Source organism: Dama dama, chromosome 1, assembly GCF_033118175.1.
Source record: "Dama dama isolate Ldn47 chromosome 1, ASM3311817v1, whole genome shotgun sequence".
NCBI classification, from domain to species: Eukaryota; Metazoa; Chordata; class Mammalia; order Artiodactyla; family Cervidae; genus Dama; species Dama dama.
In genome coordinates this window covers 83,036,628-83,056,840 of record NC_083681.1, presented here as the reverse complement: position 1 = coordinate 83,056,840, position 20,213 = coordinate 83,036,628, and the positions used below count along the sequence as shown (strand labels likewise).

The following is a 20,213-nucleotide window of genomic DNA, read 5'->3' as shown; positions in this document are numbered from 1 at the left end:
AAAATTTTGTTCTATGAATTTGTGCTCAAGCTATTTATGTGGAAATCTTCAAAGGCTTAGGTTTAGTGTGCATTCCTTCAGATAAGGGAAATACTTATTTCTTTCAGGCATCACAAGGCATTATTAGCCCTGCATTGCCATTAATTCTTCCTTTTGGTGTTTCCTATTTCATAGGTAGTGCAAACTTGAATCTGAGCCTTGTGTCAGGGTATTGAACTCTCAGAAGACATGATTCCTTTTCCACACGATGTTCGGATAGAGGCAAACAAGTTTCACTGTGATATCTGCTGGTGGGACGATTTTTTATTCAGCTTACCCTTCCACTGGTGGAGGAGTATTCAATTCTCTGGTTTTCTGCTTTATATTTATTTTTTGTCCTGAGCCTTTTCCTTCTCTTCTTGTGAATTCTGATACGCATGTAAGTGGGTGTTTGCAAGAAGCAATGCGTGTGCATGTTTAAATCAGGACTTTGTTTCATGATATGTGCTCTTTCATTTTGCCTAAAATAGCTCTTATTACTTTTTCTCTATGGATATTGATGGTGTATTGGAAAATAATGATGCATGTAATTTGATTTTATGTGTTACCATTGAGTTGAATTCTTTTGTTATTTTCAATAATATTTCAGTGAATTCCTTACAGAACTTGTGGTGTAGCATTTTAATATCTGAGAATAATGACTCCCCTCACCCAGTTTTCCCACATTTTTATGCTTTGTCATTTTTCTTGTGTTTTTGAATTATAAAGGAAGTGCAATAATTAATATTAGTGGTGATAGCAGGTATTATCCTCTATTTAAGGACAGTAATAAAAACTCTTTTAATATTTAGTCATTAAATATAATATTTGGACCTGCTTGGGTTGGAAAAACTGGACTGGTAGATTTCCTAGTGATCACTGGGGTCTTCTGTGCAATTTAGATGTAATATTGTGAACTGCTTTTCAAATATGTGTTTTAAACGTTCTGAGCAATTTTGTTCTGTGTTTTTGCAAGCATAATTCCTACCTGTTTGGAAAGGTAGTTTAATGTGGAGGAGTTATCATACTGGATCTTTGTAACAAAAAAAAATACTATGATTTTATCTTGTGGATTGTGTGCTCAGATTTCAGAACTAAATCTTACTATCTATCTAAACTAAAGCATACCTGTGTTGAGAACATGAAGCCTCTTAACGAAAGGTCATAACAGCCACCAGGACTTGTGGTGGTGCTCCACAGCTGCTGGCTGGATTACAAGAAGGCCCATTTTGCCTGTGGACTAGCCTTTATATTAGGTTTATTTTTAAATCAGGTACCCAAATAGTTAATATTTTCAATAAACCTTCAAAAAAAAAAAAAAAAAAGAGGTTACTGAATCCATGGGGTTGGATCTTCTAATAATATTTCATAAATCCAGATCATCCTAATCTGATAGCTATCCTACTTCAGGCTTTTTGTCAATTAACAGTTTTGGTGGCTCAGATGATAAAGAATCTAACTGCAATGCAGAAGACCTGGGTTTGATTCCCAGGTGGGCAAGATCTCCTGGAGATGGGACTGGTTAACCCCCTTGCCTGGAGAATTCCAAGGACAGAGAATTCCAAGGACAGTTCCAAGGAGCCTGGTAGGCTACAGTCTATGGGATCCCAAAGAGTGAGCGCAGACATAATACTTGCTATATAGTTTTTGTTGATATTCTTTATTGAGGTGTTCACTTTTTTTTTTTTTTCCCAATTCCTGTCTTTTTAAGTATGTTTTGCTTTCCAGTGATGTGGGCTGATTTCTGATGAATATTTTCTGAGCCACTGAAATAACTGCACCTTCTCATATTTTTATCTATAATGGCAGTGAATTATGTTAATATTTTCCTTTGAAACTAGAATAAATTCTACTTGACCTTGCTGTTATTACATAATGCATTGCTGTGGAACTTGCTAATGTTTTACAAGAATTTTACATCTATCTCTGAAGATGTGATTGGTGTGTTTACCTATGTTAGATATATGATATTATTAGATCAATTAGATGGTATTATCTAGTTTGTCAACAGGGTTATGGTATCCTTATAGAATGTATTAAGAAGTATTCTAAAATTAATAAGAAAATTGGAAATTACTGGATCCTTAAATATTTATTGGAAATCATCCACAAAGTTATTTGGGTCTAAAATTTTTTCAAAGTATCTGTCTTTGGAAATTTTTTCAGTTCATCTATAATTATTGATTTGCTAGGGTATTTTCTCTTTTAGCCAATTTTTGTTAACTATATTTTCTATGGAAATTATATGGTCTCTTCCATCCTGTAAATTTTTAAGACTACATTTCAATGCTTTGAGTCTTCTCTTCTTTAGTAGGCTACAAGTTCATAGCATGTATTTAGTTGTTCCACCAAAGAAGTACAACTCTTGAATGTGCCTGGGTCTTTGGGGAATAATAGGATCTTTTCAGAAGGGAATATCTTATCAGGTTTCCATAAGATAAGAGAAACATTTTCCTTATTTCCACAGTGAGGAACTGTAGTAGCAGTATCTTTGGTCCCTAAAGTGAGGAAACACTGGAGTTTCAAAATTTCTTTTAATACTGAGAAACAAATATAAATAATATATAAACATAATGCCCATAATAATAAATGTGTTATAGGTGGTCAGAATTTGGTTAGAAACAGTCTGTTTTGTACTACTGAATTAATGGCAGTTGTTTGTGCTCCTAAAACATAGGGTTGGCAAAATAAAACTTGTTTGCTTTATATCTGTCTCTCTTTGGGAAAGTATATGTATGTGGGTGCATGAGACAGGGACTGATTATTTTTTATTTTCGAATATTGAGTTTGTTAAATTCTAAGATGAATCTTTTCTTTCCTTCACATTTAAATGTCCCTGAAATTAAGATGCATGTTAAAATCAATGAGTATGTGTAATATCTTAACTCTTCTTTTTTACTACCTAGCTGTTATTAGAGTGGCAAATGTATTTTACAGTGGATGACATTTTCAATTAAAATATGGTAAGTATAGTTGCTATAGGAAATACTTGAAGTTTCATCTGTGTCTCATTTCATGAAGTATAAACAATTCACTTGGTGTGACATAGGAGAAACAGTGTAATCTACAATACCTGCACTGTATTATCTTTCTACACTTTAAGAAATTAGAAATTGGAAAACCTACCTGGTCCTAGTAAATTAAAATAAAGGGATGTGGTCCTGTATAAAGCTTACAGTGCAAGATCATAGTATACTATGATTCAATCATTTCCTTTTCCTTTGACTTCCATAAAGGAGCATCTGTTCAAGAAGTAAAGTCAACGTTATTTTATTTTATTTTATTTTTTGGCTGCGTCATATGACATGTGGGATCAGATTCCCAACCAGGGATCACACCTATGCCCCTATCAAACCTATGCAGTGGAAGTGAGGATTCTTAACCACTGGACCACCAGGGAAGTCCCTGAAGGAGTACTGTCATCTTTAAATACTAAAAAACCAAGATTAAGTAGAATTTGGTGTCATATTCTTACATACATTCATTTCATCCCTTTCCACATATTTGAAACACTTATTTAAAGCTTTATGGGTCAGACACTATTCTAGACCCTGAGAATATAAAGGAGAATTAGTGCACTAATTTGACATTTTGTAGAATTTTTAAAACACAGTGATAAGGGAAATGATAAACAGGTACACAGAGGAAAAATAAAAGTATTTATTGGCTTGTATATGCATTTTTTGTTTTTCAACCAAACTAGCTTATGCCTGAGGCAGTGTTATAGACAGTAGGGCAGGTAGTCCCATTATTTATACGTGGCCACTTCACAAAATCAGACAGTGTAAGTCCCAGGTCATGTCTAAGTCTGACAAAGTCACAGAGAGTGGCAGGTAATGGAGATCCTTCAAAACTAAGACCTTTACATGTAACAGATGGTTGTGGGGGGCTGTGCCGGTGTATTTTACAGATGAGCTGATGGAAAGAGTAGGCCCAAAGCTGCTGATAAAACAGGAATGATAGAGAAGAATGTTCCCAGACGGTGTTTCGTATGTAGCATAAGCTTAGTATATAGTCATAGGGTAACTACCGTTGAACTGGAACCGAGAAACTGTATCCCTGCTGTGTTGAGACAGAGGTCCCCGTGGCCTACTGCCTGCCTGGACGTTAGAGTGCTATCCTTTACCCATTGTCTGGACACTCGTTTCTAGTACAGTCCGCATCTACGCCTAGCTTGCTGTCAATTACTCTTCAGGAATAGGTTCTTCCCCGTTACTTCCTGCTGGCGTTCCTTTCTGATACGGGTGTTCCAGGTCACCAGTCCTTTGTGCCATCCTGGTCTACTTAATTGTCCATGTACAGCTGAGCCCCTGTATATGACAGCTAATATTTTAAGAAAATATTTCAATTATATAGTTACATCTTGATCCACAATCTATAAGGAGACTATCCCCCTTCAGAAAGCATGAATCTCCTCTTCAGTCTCCGCATGGCCGCCTTCATCTCCTGGTTCCTCAGGGTGTAGATCAGGGGGTTCAGGACAGGAATGATGACAGTGAAGGTGATGGAGACAGCTCTGTCCATTGGGAGGGCGGAGAAGGGCCGGGCGTAGACGTAGATGCAGGGCACAAAGTGGAGGGTGACCACCGTGATGTGGGCGGTGCAGGTGGAGACGGCCTTCCCCCGGCCCTCCCCGGAGCGCGACCTCAGCATGGTCAGGATGACTGCGTAGGACGCAAGAAGCAGGACGAACCACACGGTGGTGACCAGGCCGTTGTTGGAAATCATCAGGAGCTCAAGGACAGCGGTGTCAGCGCAGGCGAGTGTGAGGACCTGGGGGACGTCGCAGTAGAAACCGTCCACGACGTTGGGGCCGCAGAAGGGGAGCGGCAGCAGGAGGGAGATCTGCACGATGGAGTGGACGAAGCCCCCCGCCCAGGAGGCCGCGACGAGGGCGGCGCAGCGCCCCCGACTCATGACGCTCACGTAGTGCAGGGGCCTGGAGATGGCCACGTAGCGGTCAAAGGCCATCACCGAGAGGGAGAAGATGTCCGCGCCCCCGAGGAGGTGGAAGAAAAACATCTGCGTGAGGCAGCCGCGGAAGGAGATGGTCTTTCTCTCCGAAAGGAGGTCCACCAGGACCTTGGGGGCGGTGATGGAGGAGAAGCAGATGTCCAGGACGGAGAGGTTGCGGAGCAGGAAGTACATGGGGGTCTGCAGGCGGGACTCGCAGCTCACAGTGACCATGATGGCAGCATTTGCTAACACAGTTGTTACATAAACTATAGATAAAAGGAAAAATAGGAGCGCACTCAGCTCTTGAGATTGGGTAAGTCCACAGAAGATAAATTCCGACACCCTGGTATGATTTTTCAAGGCCATTGGATGACATTTATTCCTTCATGTACAGCTTTGACGGAGAAGAGAATGGCAACCCACTCTAGTGTTCTTGCCTGGAGAAATCCATGGACAGAGGAGCCTGGCGGGCTACAGTCCGTGGGGTCACAATGAATCAGACATGACAGAGTGACTAACACACATGTACAGCTTTGAAGGAAATAATGACATTACTGAGAAAATTAAATCAAGCAAAGTTTTACCTCTTATGCAGAAATTGCACATACATAACTTAAAAAGACCATATATCTTGGGCTCCCCCAGTGGCACAGAGGATAGGAATCCATCTGCCAATGCAGGGGACCTCAGTTCAATCCCTGTTCCTGGAAGACTCCACATGCCACAGAGCAACTGAGCCAATGGGCCACAACTACTGAACCCCACGTGCCTAGAGCCTGTGCTCCACGACGAGAGAAGCCCCTGCAATGAGAAGCCCGAGAGAAACTCTCTGCAACTAGAGAGTAGCCCACACGCAACAGTGAAGACCCAGTGCAGCCAGAAAGAAAGAAAGAAAGTAAAGAAAGACAGCAGTGTGCACACATCAAAAAATGAATAAATAATCACACATCTTATTCTACGTGAACTTGCTCTGTTACCTGGAAAAATCACTCGGTTCTGCTTGCTCCAGCTCCCCAACTAGCATAGGTGGTAGGCCCATTTCCCTCCTGTTTTCTGTGAGGAGTCTTTGGGTTCTGTTCAAGTCGATTACAGAAGTTTCTGAGGAAAGGAACTTAAGGAAGGTTCTGTATAAGCAGTTGTGGATTCCCTATATCTTCACGAGTCAGAGCCACAACTATTGAGCCTGTGCTCTAGAGCCTGGGAACTGCAGTTAATGAGCCCAGGTGCTACTGAGGTTTGAGCACCCTGGAGCCCTGCTCCAGGCCGGGAGAAGCCACCCACTGCGACCAAGAGTAGTCCCCCGACCGAAACTACAGAAATGCCCGCACGGCAATGAAGCCAGCACAGCCAAAAGTAAAAATCAACTGAAAAAATGGAAAACAGTTAACTCAGATTTTGAGAAAAAAGCCATCCTCAGCCTTAGCTGAGTTATCTGAAACCATAATAGAGATAGGTGGTCCCTAGGTTACTGCCCAGCTGAGATTCATCACGCTTGGTTTGTGTTGAAACCAGCTTTCAGAGCTTTGAGAAATTATGTGGATAATAAGAAACATGCGTTGCCTCTCATTTGCTCTGGAGGATATGACTACTTGTTGGGCTTCTCTGGTAACTCAGATGGTAAAGAATCCTCCTGCAGTGTGGGAGACCTGGGTTCGATCTCTGAGTTGGGAAGATGCCCTGGCGAAGGGAAAGGCTACCCACGCCAGTATTCTGGATTGGAGAATTCCATGGACTGTATAGTCCATGATGTCGCAGAGTCAGACACAACTGAGCGACTTTCACTTTCACTTGGTTTTCCCAGTTTATTCTGTCTTTGCGGGGATCATCCCCTTTACAGCATGTACTGATTAAGTAGCATATTTCATCCAAGAGACTTACCTGAGTCACCCATCTAGCAAGGAATTTAGACACTTTGTCGAATCTCTTCTGAAAATGCTACTTTCTTCATGTCTCTCATGCATTCCCTTAACTTCATCCTCATTAAACCCTTATCATTTCTGCTTAGATTGTTGCAGGAATTCCCTAACTAGTCTTTCCTTTGGTGGAGCTGTCTCTAATTCATCCTCTTTGTTGTTTCAAGAAATATTAATATATTAATATTTATAAGTCACAAATGGGCTCATTTATTCCTTTGTGGGAGACCTGGGTTTGATCCCCATGTTGGGAAGATCCCCTGGAGAAGGAAATGGCAACCCAGTTCAGTATTCTTGCCTGGAAAATCCCATGGACAGAGGAGGCTGGTAGGCTACAGTCCATGGGGTCCCAACGAGTTGGACATGACTGAGCGACTTCTCTCTTTATTCCTTTGTTTGAATATTTTCAATGGTTCCCTATTATCTACAGAATAAAGATCAAGCTCCTCTTTTTTTCTTTTTATTGAGGTATAGTTGATTTACAAAGGTTGTGTTAGTTTAGCTGTACAGCAAAGTGATCCAGTTATACATCTATCTACCCATTCTTTTTCAGATTATTTTCCCTTATAGATTATTACAAGATAAGGCTCAAACTCCTCTTATAGCATCCAAGACTTTTTTCAATCTTGATTATTATCTTATGCTTTGTTTTCTTTGATCCTATTTCAGGTCTTTATTTATTTGCTTATTTTTTCAGGTCTTTAAGCATTATGTAAATTCTTTCTGGCCCACAACTTTTTTTTTTTTTTTTAAATTCAATAAGATACTTTTAATTCACCCACTTTCATTTCCTATTGTCAGAGAAATGTGTATCCTTTTCTGACCACCAAAAACTCCCAAATTATACAGACTTTCAAACTCCAAAAAATGAAATCAGCTCTGAATTATTCTACAACATTTAACAAACGTCTAAAGCTGAAACCTATACGTGATGACAGGATTTTATTAAATCTTGGCAAAGGCCCATGAGTAAAACTTTAGATTAGCTTTCAAAGCCAACACACATACAATCAGATTTCCTTATGCCTAAGTCACCACTGAGTTTTAAATCCCGTCTGGCCAGTCTTGGCTGTTACACTGCTGGTTCCTCTAACCTGTAAATGTCAAGGTCAGCCGGAGGTAAGGGGGCATGTGGTCTTAGGGGAAGAGAATAAGAGAATGAGGAAAATATTTCCAAGTCTCAGAGGACAGGTGCTTGAGGAAAAAGTAAAAGAACGGCATGATGCATGCTTTTTGCCACATTTTGGAATATCAGCTCAAATCCAAAGTCTTCTAAGAACACTGAGCACAGGATAAAGATGAAGTGTTTAGAGATTAACAAATAGTTTACGAATTTCAAGGGAAATTCATTCCTTCGTGGGCAAAGGAAATCTATATCCTGCAGCGGACAACATAGAACATCACTTTCAGTGTGTTAGGGGAGATTTCTTGGAATAGGTGACATCAGAGATGATTTTGAAGGACTGGTATTACTAGAAGGGAAGGCCCACAATTTTGGACCTGTGTTCCTCTTGTTCTCCCCACCTACCGTGTCCTCCCCACTCTCATGATCTTCTCATTGATGAGCAGTGATCTTTCAGACTCCGGGAGTTGGTGATGGACAAGGAAGCCTGCTGCAGTCCATGGGATTGCAAAGAGTCAGACATGACTGAGCGAATGAACTGAACTGATCTTTCAACATTCAGGTCCAGAGTCTCCTCTTCTGTGAACATTTTCCTGATATCCTTTTGTGACTCATAATTCCCTGCACTGACTTCTCATCTGGCACCTATAACAGGTTATTCCATCTAATTTATTCTGTCTCTCCTAAGTTCAGTATATGTCCTTGTTATACCTCAAGTCCATCCTGTCTGCTCAGTATTTCATTTAACCTAATGTCATCAAAGCTTTCCTTAGTCTGGGACACATGTTAGGTGCTTAGTAGTTTTTTTTTTTTAATTAATGAATAAAGTTCACTGGTAAGTACACATCTGGATTTACAAGCCTTGGCTTCGGATTGTGTGAGAATGAGGAAAAAGGATCTAGACAAACATAAGAAACCATTTTGTTAATGTCTTTGACTTGGCCTTAGTGATAGCAGAGATTTGTTTTCTGCTCCAGGCTATAAAATAGCTCTGTGACCTTGAGAAAGTTTCTGTTGCCTTTCTGTGCCTCGGATCCTCAGTTTTAAAATGTAAGAACAGTCTAGAATGATGCAATGTTATGTACCATCCAGTGTGATGTAGTGTAAGACAGTCTTAAGAGCTTTGGAGGAGCATCAGGGCTGGAATTCTATCACTTCCTCCTTTGTCACTTGGAGCAAGTCCTTTATTTTCCTTTAATTTTCCCCTCTGTAGACAGGGAAGCAGAACACTTACTTCAATGGGCAGCACAAGTAATAAACTGTAATCATCTTTGTGCAAAGTGCCCGGGACTTTCCAGTAATAGGCATTCCAGTTACTTGTTTCTGCCACCCCACTGCCTCTGCCAATCCAAACAAACTGTATCTTCCCTGAAGGGTTACTTATGAGGGGTGTGTGTGTGTGTGTGTGTGTGTGTGTGTGACTCAGGAAAATGCTATTCAATAGAAGAACAGCTTCTCTTTGAACCAACTTGCTTATTATTGTTCCAATGAACTTGTGTGAAAACATGCAGACAGAGGCCTTAGTTCTGGGTCATCAGGTTTGGAAATAAAGCTGCCTCCAGAGCAAAGACAAAAGAGACCCATTGAGCCACAGGCAATGTACAGATATGAGGCTGCCTTTGAAACCTCCATAGTTTTTTAAGAGAATTTGGGGTTAAGATCACCCTTTTAAAGGAAGCACCCATCTTGTGGAAAGAGGCTCTGTGGTCCCTATGGACAAACCCTAAGCTGGAAAAAATTCTACTCCTTTTATGCGACTCAGTCATTCCATCGAACACAAACTGCTTTCTTTCTTACCATGGTGACCCCATCTCTGTAACTTCTTAGGAAGAGATTCCTGCTTTCCCAATATTTAACGTCACTTTTTTTTGTCGCTAAAGTTTCCAGCTATTTTTGCAGCATATGATACACCAGGTATATTTTTCATGCTCATACCATTTATGTGTAATCCACAGCTTCACACTCTGATGGCCCAATGTCCTTACCTCAATCCTTCAGTATCCAAGCAGGAATCCACACAGTCTGAGACTGGGTGGGTGGGCCTCAGTGTCTATGCTGCTGGGGAAATAGCACATTAGAAGGCAAAGTTCCTCTAATGGTTAGTTATTCTGGATGTCTACCTCTTCTCTTCAACCTTCATGTTGGAAAAGGCAGCCTCAGGGAGTCACATCATCATGGCTCTCCTTCTCCCAAAGTGCCCCTGCTGAGCTCACTAGTCCCTCAGGACCAAGCCTGACATGAGAATTAGTAAAGGGAGTTTATTGGATGTGAGTGTGGAAACAGAATGGACATTCTTCTTCTAGTGCTGGAGTTCCAGTGGGCATTATTATACAGTTCCCAAGTCATTACTGCACACAAGTGCACACATACACGAAAATGCCCAATTTCTACACCTTCCTAATTCTTGCAAGACCCCAGACAACATAACTCTCAGTTCAGTTCAGTTCAGTTGCTCAGTCATGTCCGACTCTTTGTGACCCCATGAATCACAGCACGCCAGGCCTCCCTGTCCATCACCAACTTCTGGAGTTTACCCAAACCCATGCCCATTGAGTCTGTGATGCCATCCAGCCATCTCATCCTTTGTCGTCCCCTCCTCCTCATGGCCCCAATCCCTCCCAGCATCAGGGTCTTTTCCAATGAGTCAACTCTTCGCATGAGGTGGCCAAAGTATTGGAGTTTCGGCTTCAACATCAGTCCTTCCAATGAACACCCAGGACTGAGCTCCTTTAGGATGGACTGGTTGGATCTCCTTGCAGTCCAGGGGACTCTCAAGAGTCTTCTCCAACACCACAGTTCAAAAGCATCAATTCTTCAGTGCCCAGCTTTCTTCACTGTCCAACTCTCACATCCATACATGACCACTGGAAAAACCATATCCTTGACTAGATGGACCCTTGTTGGCAAAGTAATGTGTCTGCTTTTAAATATGCTGTCTAGGTTGGTCATAACTTTCCTTCCAAGGAGCAAACGTGTTTTAATTTTATGGCTGCAATCACCATCTGCAGGGATTTTGGAGCCCCAAAAATAAAGTCTGACACTGTTTCCACTGTCAGTGGAATAGTCAGTTTCCACTGACACTATTTCCCATGAAGTGATGGGACCAGATGCCATGATCTTAGTATTCTGAATGTTGAGCTTTAAGCCAACTTTTTCACTCTCCTCCTTCACTTTCATCAAGAGGCTTTTTAGTTCCTTTTCACTTTCTGCCATAAGGGTGGTGTCTACATACGTTAATATTGTGTGACTCTCCAAGTTTCAGGGGAACATTTATATAAAGGTCTAATGTCAATACTTTGGCCACCTGATGTGAAGAGCTGATTCATTAGAAAAGACCCTGATGCTGGGAAAGATTGAAGATGGGAGGAGAAAGGGACAACAGAGGATGAGATGGTTGGATGGCATCACCGACTCGATGGACATGAGTTTGGGTGGACTCCGGGAGTTGGTGATGGACAGGGAGACCTGGCATGCTGCAGTCCATGGGGTTGCAAAGAGTCAGACATTACCGAGCGACTGAACAACAACTAATGTCATATGATCATTCAGTCTCAATGTGGGTATGATGCCCATGGGTGCAAAAACTGGTTCTTGAGAGCCAAAAAAATCTGGGATGTTTTAGTGAGGTGTGCTTCTTCAGACAACTTCAGAACACAAAAAGATTTCTTCCCCCCAAGGGGGGAAGGGGAGGTGGGATGAATTGAGATTGGGACTGCCATATCTACTATGTACAAAATAGATAACTAATGAGAAGTTCACTAACGAGAACCCACTGTACAGCACAAGGAACTCTACTCAATGTGGTAACAAAAGGAGACATATATATATATATATATACACACATATATATATATATATATATATACATGTGGTGTATCTTTGGTATTAAATTTTCTTGAGGGAGAGTAATTAGGAAAAATATCTAAAAAAGCTCTTTTAGGGGGCAATAATTTTAAAAAGCTTGAGAAGCACTGGCAGAATGATTAGGATTCCTAACCCAATGTCTCTGTCTTTTAAGACTCAGAGAAGATCACAGATGTGTGGTCACCTACGAAGACCTTTTTAGCTAAATATTAACCGATCATAAACATTTGCAAAAAATTGCTGTGTGTTGCAATTTCCTCAGCTTCCTTATTCTATTGGCCTATTGTTTTTAAATTGGAGTTTAGTGTTAGTTTTTGCTATAAAGCAAAGTGAATCAGCCGCGTGTATATATATATATGTCTCCTTTTGTTACATATTGAGTAGAGTTCCTTGTGCTCTACAGTGGGTTCTCCTTAGTTAGCTTCTCATTAGTTATCTATTTTGTACATAGTAGATATGGCAGTCCCAATCTCAGTTCATCCCACCTCCCCTTCCCCCTTGGTGTCCATAGTTTGTGGGTACAAGTGAACTTATTGGTCTATTTTTGAATGACTATTGGAGGCAGAGGGGTGGAATTTGATGTGAGCATAGAGACAGAAAGGAGATTTATTGTCTCCTTATATATCTACTTTCTTGGAATCCTATTCTTGGGAGAGAGGTTGTTTATAACACAGACCCAGTGGCTGTTCTTAAATGGCTCTGCATGCAATATGTTATTATTTTTTTTTTCCTTTCCTGGTACACAAAATGGGTCTTGAGTGAGTCAAAAGTTACTTCTTAGGTAATTTTTTTTGGTACCACACAGATTTGTTCTAAATTGTCTGTGCATACGTAGATGAAAACTATAGCTTTGCTCCAGCTCTGAAAGCTCTGGAGATGAAATGGAAAGTAGGGATGGAAGAAAGCAGGAAGTTCAGGTTAACATAAAATAAATGTGCATTTTGTGCAGATATATCCCCAAACTATACAAGTATTTTTGAGATTAATTTCAGTGTAAAGAAAGTAGAATGAACCAGAGGACAGGAAATATTTGGTCTACTTCTAGATTTGTTCATGCATACGTCTGACTCAAAATGTATTTCTTCTCTTTTCACTAACTGGTGAAATATATTGAAGATTCTATACTCACAATATTAAATCAAAAAGTGATTATTTTAATAATCACTGGGAATAGCAGTCATTAGAGAGAAAATATATGAAATAAATGCATCGCATTCTATGTGTTTGCTCAGTTGCTTCAGTCATGTCTGACTCTTTGCGACCCTATGTACCATAGGCTGCCAGGGTCCTCTGTCCATGGGATTCTCCAGGCAAGAATGCTGGAGTGGATTTCCATGCCCCCCTCCAAGGGATCTTCCTGACCCAGAGATTGAACCCTCCTCTCTTTATGTCTCCTGCATTGGCAGGTGGGTTCTTTACCACTAGTGACACCTGGGAAGCCCCCCATTCCATCATATATATATGTGTATATATATATATATATATATATATATATATATATATATGTATTTGGAGACATAAGAGACACAGGTTCAATCCCTGGGTCAGGAATATCCCCCTAGGGGAGGGCACGGCAACCCACTTCAGTATTCTTGCGTGGAGAAACCCACAGACAGAGGAGCCTGGCAGCCTACGGTCCACAGGGTCACAAAGAGTCAGACATGACTGACGCGACTTAGCATGCATGCACACAGATGTATTTAGGAATAGAGATGTAGATCATAGGGAACATCATAGGGAACATAGATTGTATGCCCGATTAATGCCAGGAGTGGTGTGGGCCTTTACAACCATAGTCCTCTCAGCATTGATCACGTTTCATCCTCAAAACAACCTTGTAAGTAGACAGTGTCATTTCCATATCACAAATGGTAAAAGTGAGGAAAGATAGCACTTAGGTTATTGATTTCAACTTTATACCTCATACTTCTCCCCAGTCCCCACTCCAAGAGCTGATGTTCAATATCATCTCTCCCTTTTGTTCTTAGAGTCTCTCTAATAGAGATTCTCTAATAGAGCTTAGTGGATGTGGGGATATACAGAAATGACTGTGGACAAAGAGATAGCTGTCTGATTCTTAGGCTAACAGTTTGAGAAAACCTCAAACTAGGCTCAAATTAGATTTCCAGCCTCAATCTGATGGCTTATCCTAGTTTATTGCTCTCAAAAGGCCCAAGCCTCCTCTGCAGTCTCTTCATGGCTGCCTTCATCTCCTGGTTTCTCAGGGTGTAGATCAGGGGGTTCAGCATGGGGGTGATGACCGTGTTATTGATGGACACAGCTGTGTCCATGGGCAGCGTGGTAAAGGGCCGGCAGTAGACGTAAACACAGGGCACAAAGTGAAGAGTCACCACCAGGACGTGGGAGGTGCAGGTGGAGAGAGCTCTGCTCTGGCCCTCCCTGGCGTGAGATCTCAGCATCACCAGGGTGACAGTGTAGGATCCCAGGAGCAGGAGGAACCACAGCAGGGTCACCAGCCCATTGTTAGAGATCAGGAGGAGCTCCAGAGCAAAGGTGTCAGTGCAAGCCAGTCTCACCACCTGGGGCACATCGCAGTAGAAGGCATCCAGGGTGCTGGGGCCACAGAAAGGGAGTGGAAGCATCAGAATAATCTGGACAGTGGAGTGCAAAGCGCCACCCACCCAGGAAGCCACCACCAATCCCACCCACACCTCTTTCCTCATGATGGTCACGTAATGCAGGGGTTTGGAGATTGCGAGATATCTGTCCCAGGCCATCACAGAGAGGAAAAAAATATCTGCCCCTCCAGCAAAGTGGAAGAAAAAGATTTGTGCCATGCAGCCATTGTAGGAGATGGCTTTCCTCTCTGCTAAGAGATCCACCAGCAACTTGGGAACGGTGACGGATGAAAAGACGATGTCCAGGATTGATTTGTTCCGCAGGAGAAAGTACATGGGGGTGTGGAGGTGGGACTCCCAGGTGATGGTCACCAGGATGAGGGCATTGCCCAGCACGGTTGTGATGTACACAGCTAGGAAGATGACAAACAGGAAAAGCTCCAGTTCCCGGAAGTGAGTGAGTTCCAGGAAGACAAATTCCCTCACGGTGGTGTGGTTGCTCTGGCCCATGGCACGTTCTTCCAGGTCTCCCTTTGGAAAAGATACGTCAGGGTGAGCAGCATGGTGCCCTAAGGCAGCAACATCATTGATCACATATTGGGGTTTTTTTGTTGTTGTTGCTTTGTCTTGTTTTAAACTTTTTATTTTGTAATGGAGTGTAGCTGAATAACGGTGTTGTGATGGCTTTAGGTGAACGGCAGAGGAACTCAGCCATGTATACACACGTATTCATTCTCCCCTCCTGTCCAGACTGCACCCAACACTGAGCAGAGTTCCATGCACTCTACAGTTGTGGTCTAGTCACTAAGTCATGTCTGATTCTTTTGTGACCCCGGGGACTGTAGCCAGACTCCTCCATCATGGAATTTTCCAGGCAAGAATACTGGAGAAGGTTGCTGTTCCTTCTCCAGGAGATCTTCCTGATCCAGGGGTCAAACCCACGTCTCCTGTGTCTCTTGCACTGCAGGCGGATTCTTTACCACGCACCACCTGGGAAGCCCTTAGTTGGTTTGGTTGGGCCCCAATTATTATTTTCAAATAATGCTGCTCTCAACATTTTGTAAATCCATTTTTGTGTGCCTATGAAAAGCTAGACATAAACATACTGGGTCAAATGATATGCTATTCTAATTTTAAATGATAACTAAGATATTGTAAAGAAACAGCCTAGGGGCCCGAGGGGCAGCTGCCTCCACTGAAGGACAGAGGTTACCGAGTTTGTGCCTTCTGGAAGCTTGAAACTGTGGCAGTCCAGAAACAGATACCCAATCCATTTCACTGGTATGAAAACCTATTTCATCCCTTACACTCTCACAGGGACAATGAATTGTGTACTGGCCAAGTACAGAATGAGGCTTCCCTGATGACTGAAGTGATGGAGAATCTGCCTACAATGCAGGAGACATGGATTCAATCCCCTGGAGGAGGAAATAGCAACTCACTCCAGTATTCGTTCCTGGGAAACCCCATGGACAAAGGAACCTGGCTGAGCATGCATGTGCATGCACGCACTCATATGCACACACACATATGGAGGTACTGTTTTGATAGCCTTATACTTCAAGCTTTGATAGTCTTATACTTCAGGTTAATATCTAAAATGAAAACTCCAGCAGTGAAAACAAGATAATCAGACTCTAAATTGTACCTCATCTGTTAAGTTCTGATGCCTGAAGAAGCTAATGTCAACTCATTATGTGATACTCAATTTGTACAATAAATTATGAACCTGGGGAAAAAAAAAACAAGCAGCCTAACTCTATTGTAATTGTGTTTGAATACTTGATTTCTTTTTATAAGTAGATACTATGAGCTGAAGTAAATGATAATACTTTTTAACTGCTTAGGGAGATGGAATACTAAAGATTTTGTCATCTTAAGAACATAAACATCAAAAAATAAGCTAAAATATTAGAATAAAGTCTAAGTAATTTTTGTTTTATTTTGGAGGAAAAGAAGAGCTTTGTGAGCATTACAAAGAAGATGATTAGATTTGGCTAATTGAAATATGAGGACGAGTTGAGAGAGTGGTATTGACATATATGCACTGCCATGTGTAAAACAGACAGCTAGTGGGAAGACGCTGTGTGATGCAGGGAGCTCAGCTCCGTGCTCTGTGATGACCTACAGGTGGGGTGGGGGCTGGGAGGGAGGCTCAGGCAGGAGGGACATATGTACATAGATAACTGATTCACACGAACAGCAGAGACTAACACAACAATGTAAAAAAATCAGACTCCAGTAAAAAATAAGAAATTTCCATGTTTTGGAAAATAAATAAAAAACTTGAGAAAACATATGTAAAAAATATATAAAATAGGCTTAATATTTTAGGTATATAGAGCTCTAACCATTTAGTAAGAAGTAGATACTTTAAAACAACGAGTCACGATTCAGAGGGAAATAGAGTTGGTCATACCATTCATCAAATAAGCACAAATTAAAAGTGTAATGAGATACCACTTCTCATCTAGAAGATCGGCCTACGATGAAGCAATCCATTGTCGGCATTGATATGGAGAAAGAGACACCTCCATCTATGGTTAATAGGAGTGTATACAGGGACACACTTTCTGAGGTCATTCTGGAAGCATGTGTCAAGACTGAAAATCTGCAAATCTTTTGAGTCAAAAATTCTACTGCAAGAATTAATGCTAAAAAGTGAATAAACAAAATACTTAATGTCATGAGTACAAAGAAGGGGCATCACAGTGCAGTTTAGAAGAGACTAGAATTTAAATTACTATCTGATTTATGAAATTGGTTCAATAAGTTATGGCACAATAGAGTAATTCAATATTTGCAGCCATTCATATTCATAATGTAGAACTTTATTCTTAGACATGGTAAGATTCTTTTTTAACAAAAGGTTGAAGCACTGACTATATCACATAATGTTATTTTTTGGGAAAAAAACTACATGCCTAGAAGAAATTTGGAAAGATGTATACCATTATCTGTGGGTAATTGGATTTTGGTAGTTTTACTTTAAAAAGACATTCTATTGTTTCTTAAAGAAATGACTGTAGGCTCTCTCTCGCCTTCAAGATGCCCCATACTCTGCCTATGGAATGTTTCTAAATATATCCACTTCTTACCTGTCAAAAAATAAAAAGACTGTAAATGGCTTCTAATCTTAAAAATCAGGAAGAAACCCCTCATACACATAATTACAACTTGAAGTAAAAGATTTTCCCCATTAATTTGAGCTCTGATGTTATGCTTCTTGTATTTCTCTTTTCCTTCTCTGTAAAATTGTCCTAAGAAAGATATCTTATTAAGGAAAGAGGGATGGGGGGGGGGTGACAGTTCTAATTACTCTTTGGGGTGTTCTGGCTCCACGAGGCATTGGCTGGAGGCATCCAGGAATCTAGGACCACCAAATCAGATCTCTGGAAAGTGAGATCAAAGATACTTACTGCTGGCTTCTCTTTTGGATTAAAATGATTCCCCTTGCTCCTCTTAAATGGTTTTGGATGAACAATCAGGCCCAAGATCAAGTTAACATTGAACGGTGGCCTTTCTGTCTTGTTACCTCACAGTTGCCTTGTAGAACTCAGTTATTCAACAATTCTTTTTGAATAGGTGATTGAATGAAAAGATGGCCAGTGCCTGATACGAAGTAGTCACTCAATAAGAAATTGTTCTTTAACCATCTCCAGTCTCATCTAAACTTCCCTCTATCACCCCTTATTCACTTTTGCTTCTGTGCAAATCAATTAAATGCCAATTCACAAGACAGTACATTGTAAACTTCAAAGCATTCTATAATATCATCATAATGATAATGTCGTGATATCATTGTGTTTCTCTGCTCCCAGCTAGCTTTTAATCACTATATATTTTTTTTTTTAAAGAAAGACACTGTGCTGGTTACTTTCCTACACTTTGTAGATACTCAGTAAATATTTCTAGAATTTTTTAAAAAAGAATTTTACACTAGTATTTCTTTAAAAAAATTTTAATTGAAGAACAATTGCTTCACACTGTTGTGTTGGCTTCTGCCATACAACAGTGTGAATCAGCCCTGAGTATCATCCGTGTGTCTCCTCCCTCGTGAGCCTCCCCCCACCTCCTTCCCCATCCCACCCCCCAGGTCATCACAGAGCAGCAGGATGAGTCTCTGTGCGGTACAGCAAATCCCCGCAGCTCTCTGCCTTACACACGGTTGGGTGTGTATTTCAACGCCACTCTCCCAATCAGCCCCGTCGTCTCCTTCCCCGCTGTGTCCACAAGTCCTTCCCCTCCGTCCATCTCTCTATTCCTGCCCTGCAAGTAGGTTCTACAGAATGTTTTAATACAAAAAATAATCCAATTAGAATGTGTCTTGAGAAGTCTAATATTTTACCTGAGAAGCAACAGATTTTAATCAACCTGAGACTTTTAGTTCTAAATGACACACCTGCTTCATGAGTTTCACGTGCAATATGTGTGGCTGAGTGCCTTCAGTGCTCACCTGGAACTATCATAACGTAACTGTGTTAACTGGCTAGGCCACAATACGAAATAGAAAGTTTAAAAAAAAGAAATGCACATGGATATTCTACTTTTCAGGGACGGGACATGGAACACTATGGAAATCATAAAATTATACAGGTGCCAAGCTGAAGCTGCCTGCCGTGGTGTCTTCAGGACGCACTCACCTACCTTTGCTTTAGAAAGCTGAGCCGGCCAGGTTCCCCATCTTCACCCAAACACATGCATCATCTACACTGCTCCCTGAGACATGGGACTGGAAGTCTCATGATGTAACAGTTGGCAAGGAGAATAGCGTCAGATATTTGTAGGAAAAGTACTTTTCACTGGAGAAGCTGGCAGCTGCAGATGCAATGGGAGTTATTAAAGCGTTACTAAGCAACATGTATCTCTATTGGAATTTTCCGAGCTAGCTTTCTGTTATTGTTTGTTTGTAGTTAAACTCCACTTAGAGCATACTTTGTATGATTTATGAAGAGAATAAAACGTTTTATGGTCCAGAATGTGATCTGTCCTGGTAAATGTTCCAAGTGAGCTTAAGAAGAATGTTTGTTATGCTATTGTTGGGTGAAATATTTTATAAATATTAATTAGCTCCCATTGATTAATGGTACTGTTCAGTTCAACTGTATCTTTACTGATTTTCTGCCTATTGGATCCATCAATTGCTGATAGAAGGATATTGATATTTCCAGCTATACAGTGGATTTGTCTATTTTCCCCTGTATTTCTATCAGTTTTGCCTCTTATATTTTGACATTCTGTTGCTAAGTATATACACATTAAGTATTGTTGTGAATTCTTTGAGAGTTGACCCCTTTATCATTATCATTATGAAGACTCTTTCTTTATCTCTGATAATTTTCCTTGTTGTGAAGTCTGTTTTATCTCAAATTATTATACCTATTCCAGCCTTCTTTCGGTATATCTTTCTCCTTTGCATTACTTTTAATCTATCTCTGTCTTTGAACTTAAAGCTGATTTCTCATAGAAAACATATAGTTGGTTCCTTTAAAAAAAATCCCCTCTATTCTCTTTTATGTATTTTTTTTTATTTTGGATATTACATTATTTTATGGATATATAATTTACATCAGTTCAGTTCAGTCACTCAGTTGTGTCTGACTCTTTGTGACCCCATGGACCACAGCATGCCAGGCCTCCCTGTCCATCACCAATTCCCAGAGCTTACGCAAACTCATGTCCACTGAGTCAACATTCTATTAATTTCAGGTACACAAAATAATGATCTGATATTCATAAATATTGTGAAATGATGACCAC

At 40.8% G+C, this 20,213-nt stretch overlaps 2 protein-coding genes across 2 annotated transcripts; both read right to left on the bottom strand.

Moving 5' to 3' along the window:
• Positions 1-4,404: 4,404 nt before the first annotated feature.
• LOC133041129 (olfactory receptor 4D9-like) lies at positions 4,405-19,135 on the bottom strand. Its single transcript, XM_061121549.1, has 2 exons — positions 19,101-19,135; positions 4,405-5,240 (listed from the first exon to the last, which is right to left on the bottom strand). Exon 2 carries the CDS (start codon positions 5,203-5,205, stop codon positions 4,405-4,407), a length of 801 nt encoding a protein of 266 aa, XP_060977532.1. The 5' UTR covers positions 5,206-5,240; positions 19,101-19,135.
• Positions 14,019-14,963, bottom strand: LOC133056795 (olfactory receptor 4D6). The gene has a single exon (XM_061142551.1). It carries the CDS (start codon positions 14,961-14,963, stop codon positions 14,019-14,021), a length of 945 nt encoding a protein of 314 aa, XP_060998534.1.
• Positions 19,136-20,213: the final 1,078 nt, after the last annotated feature.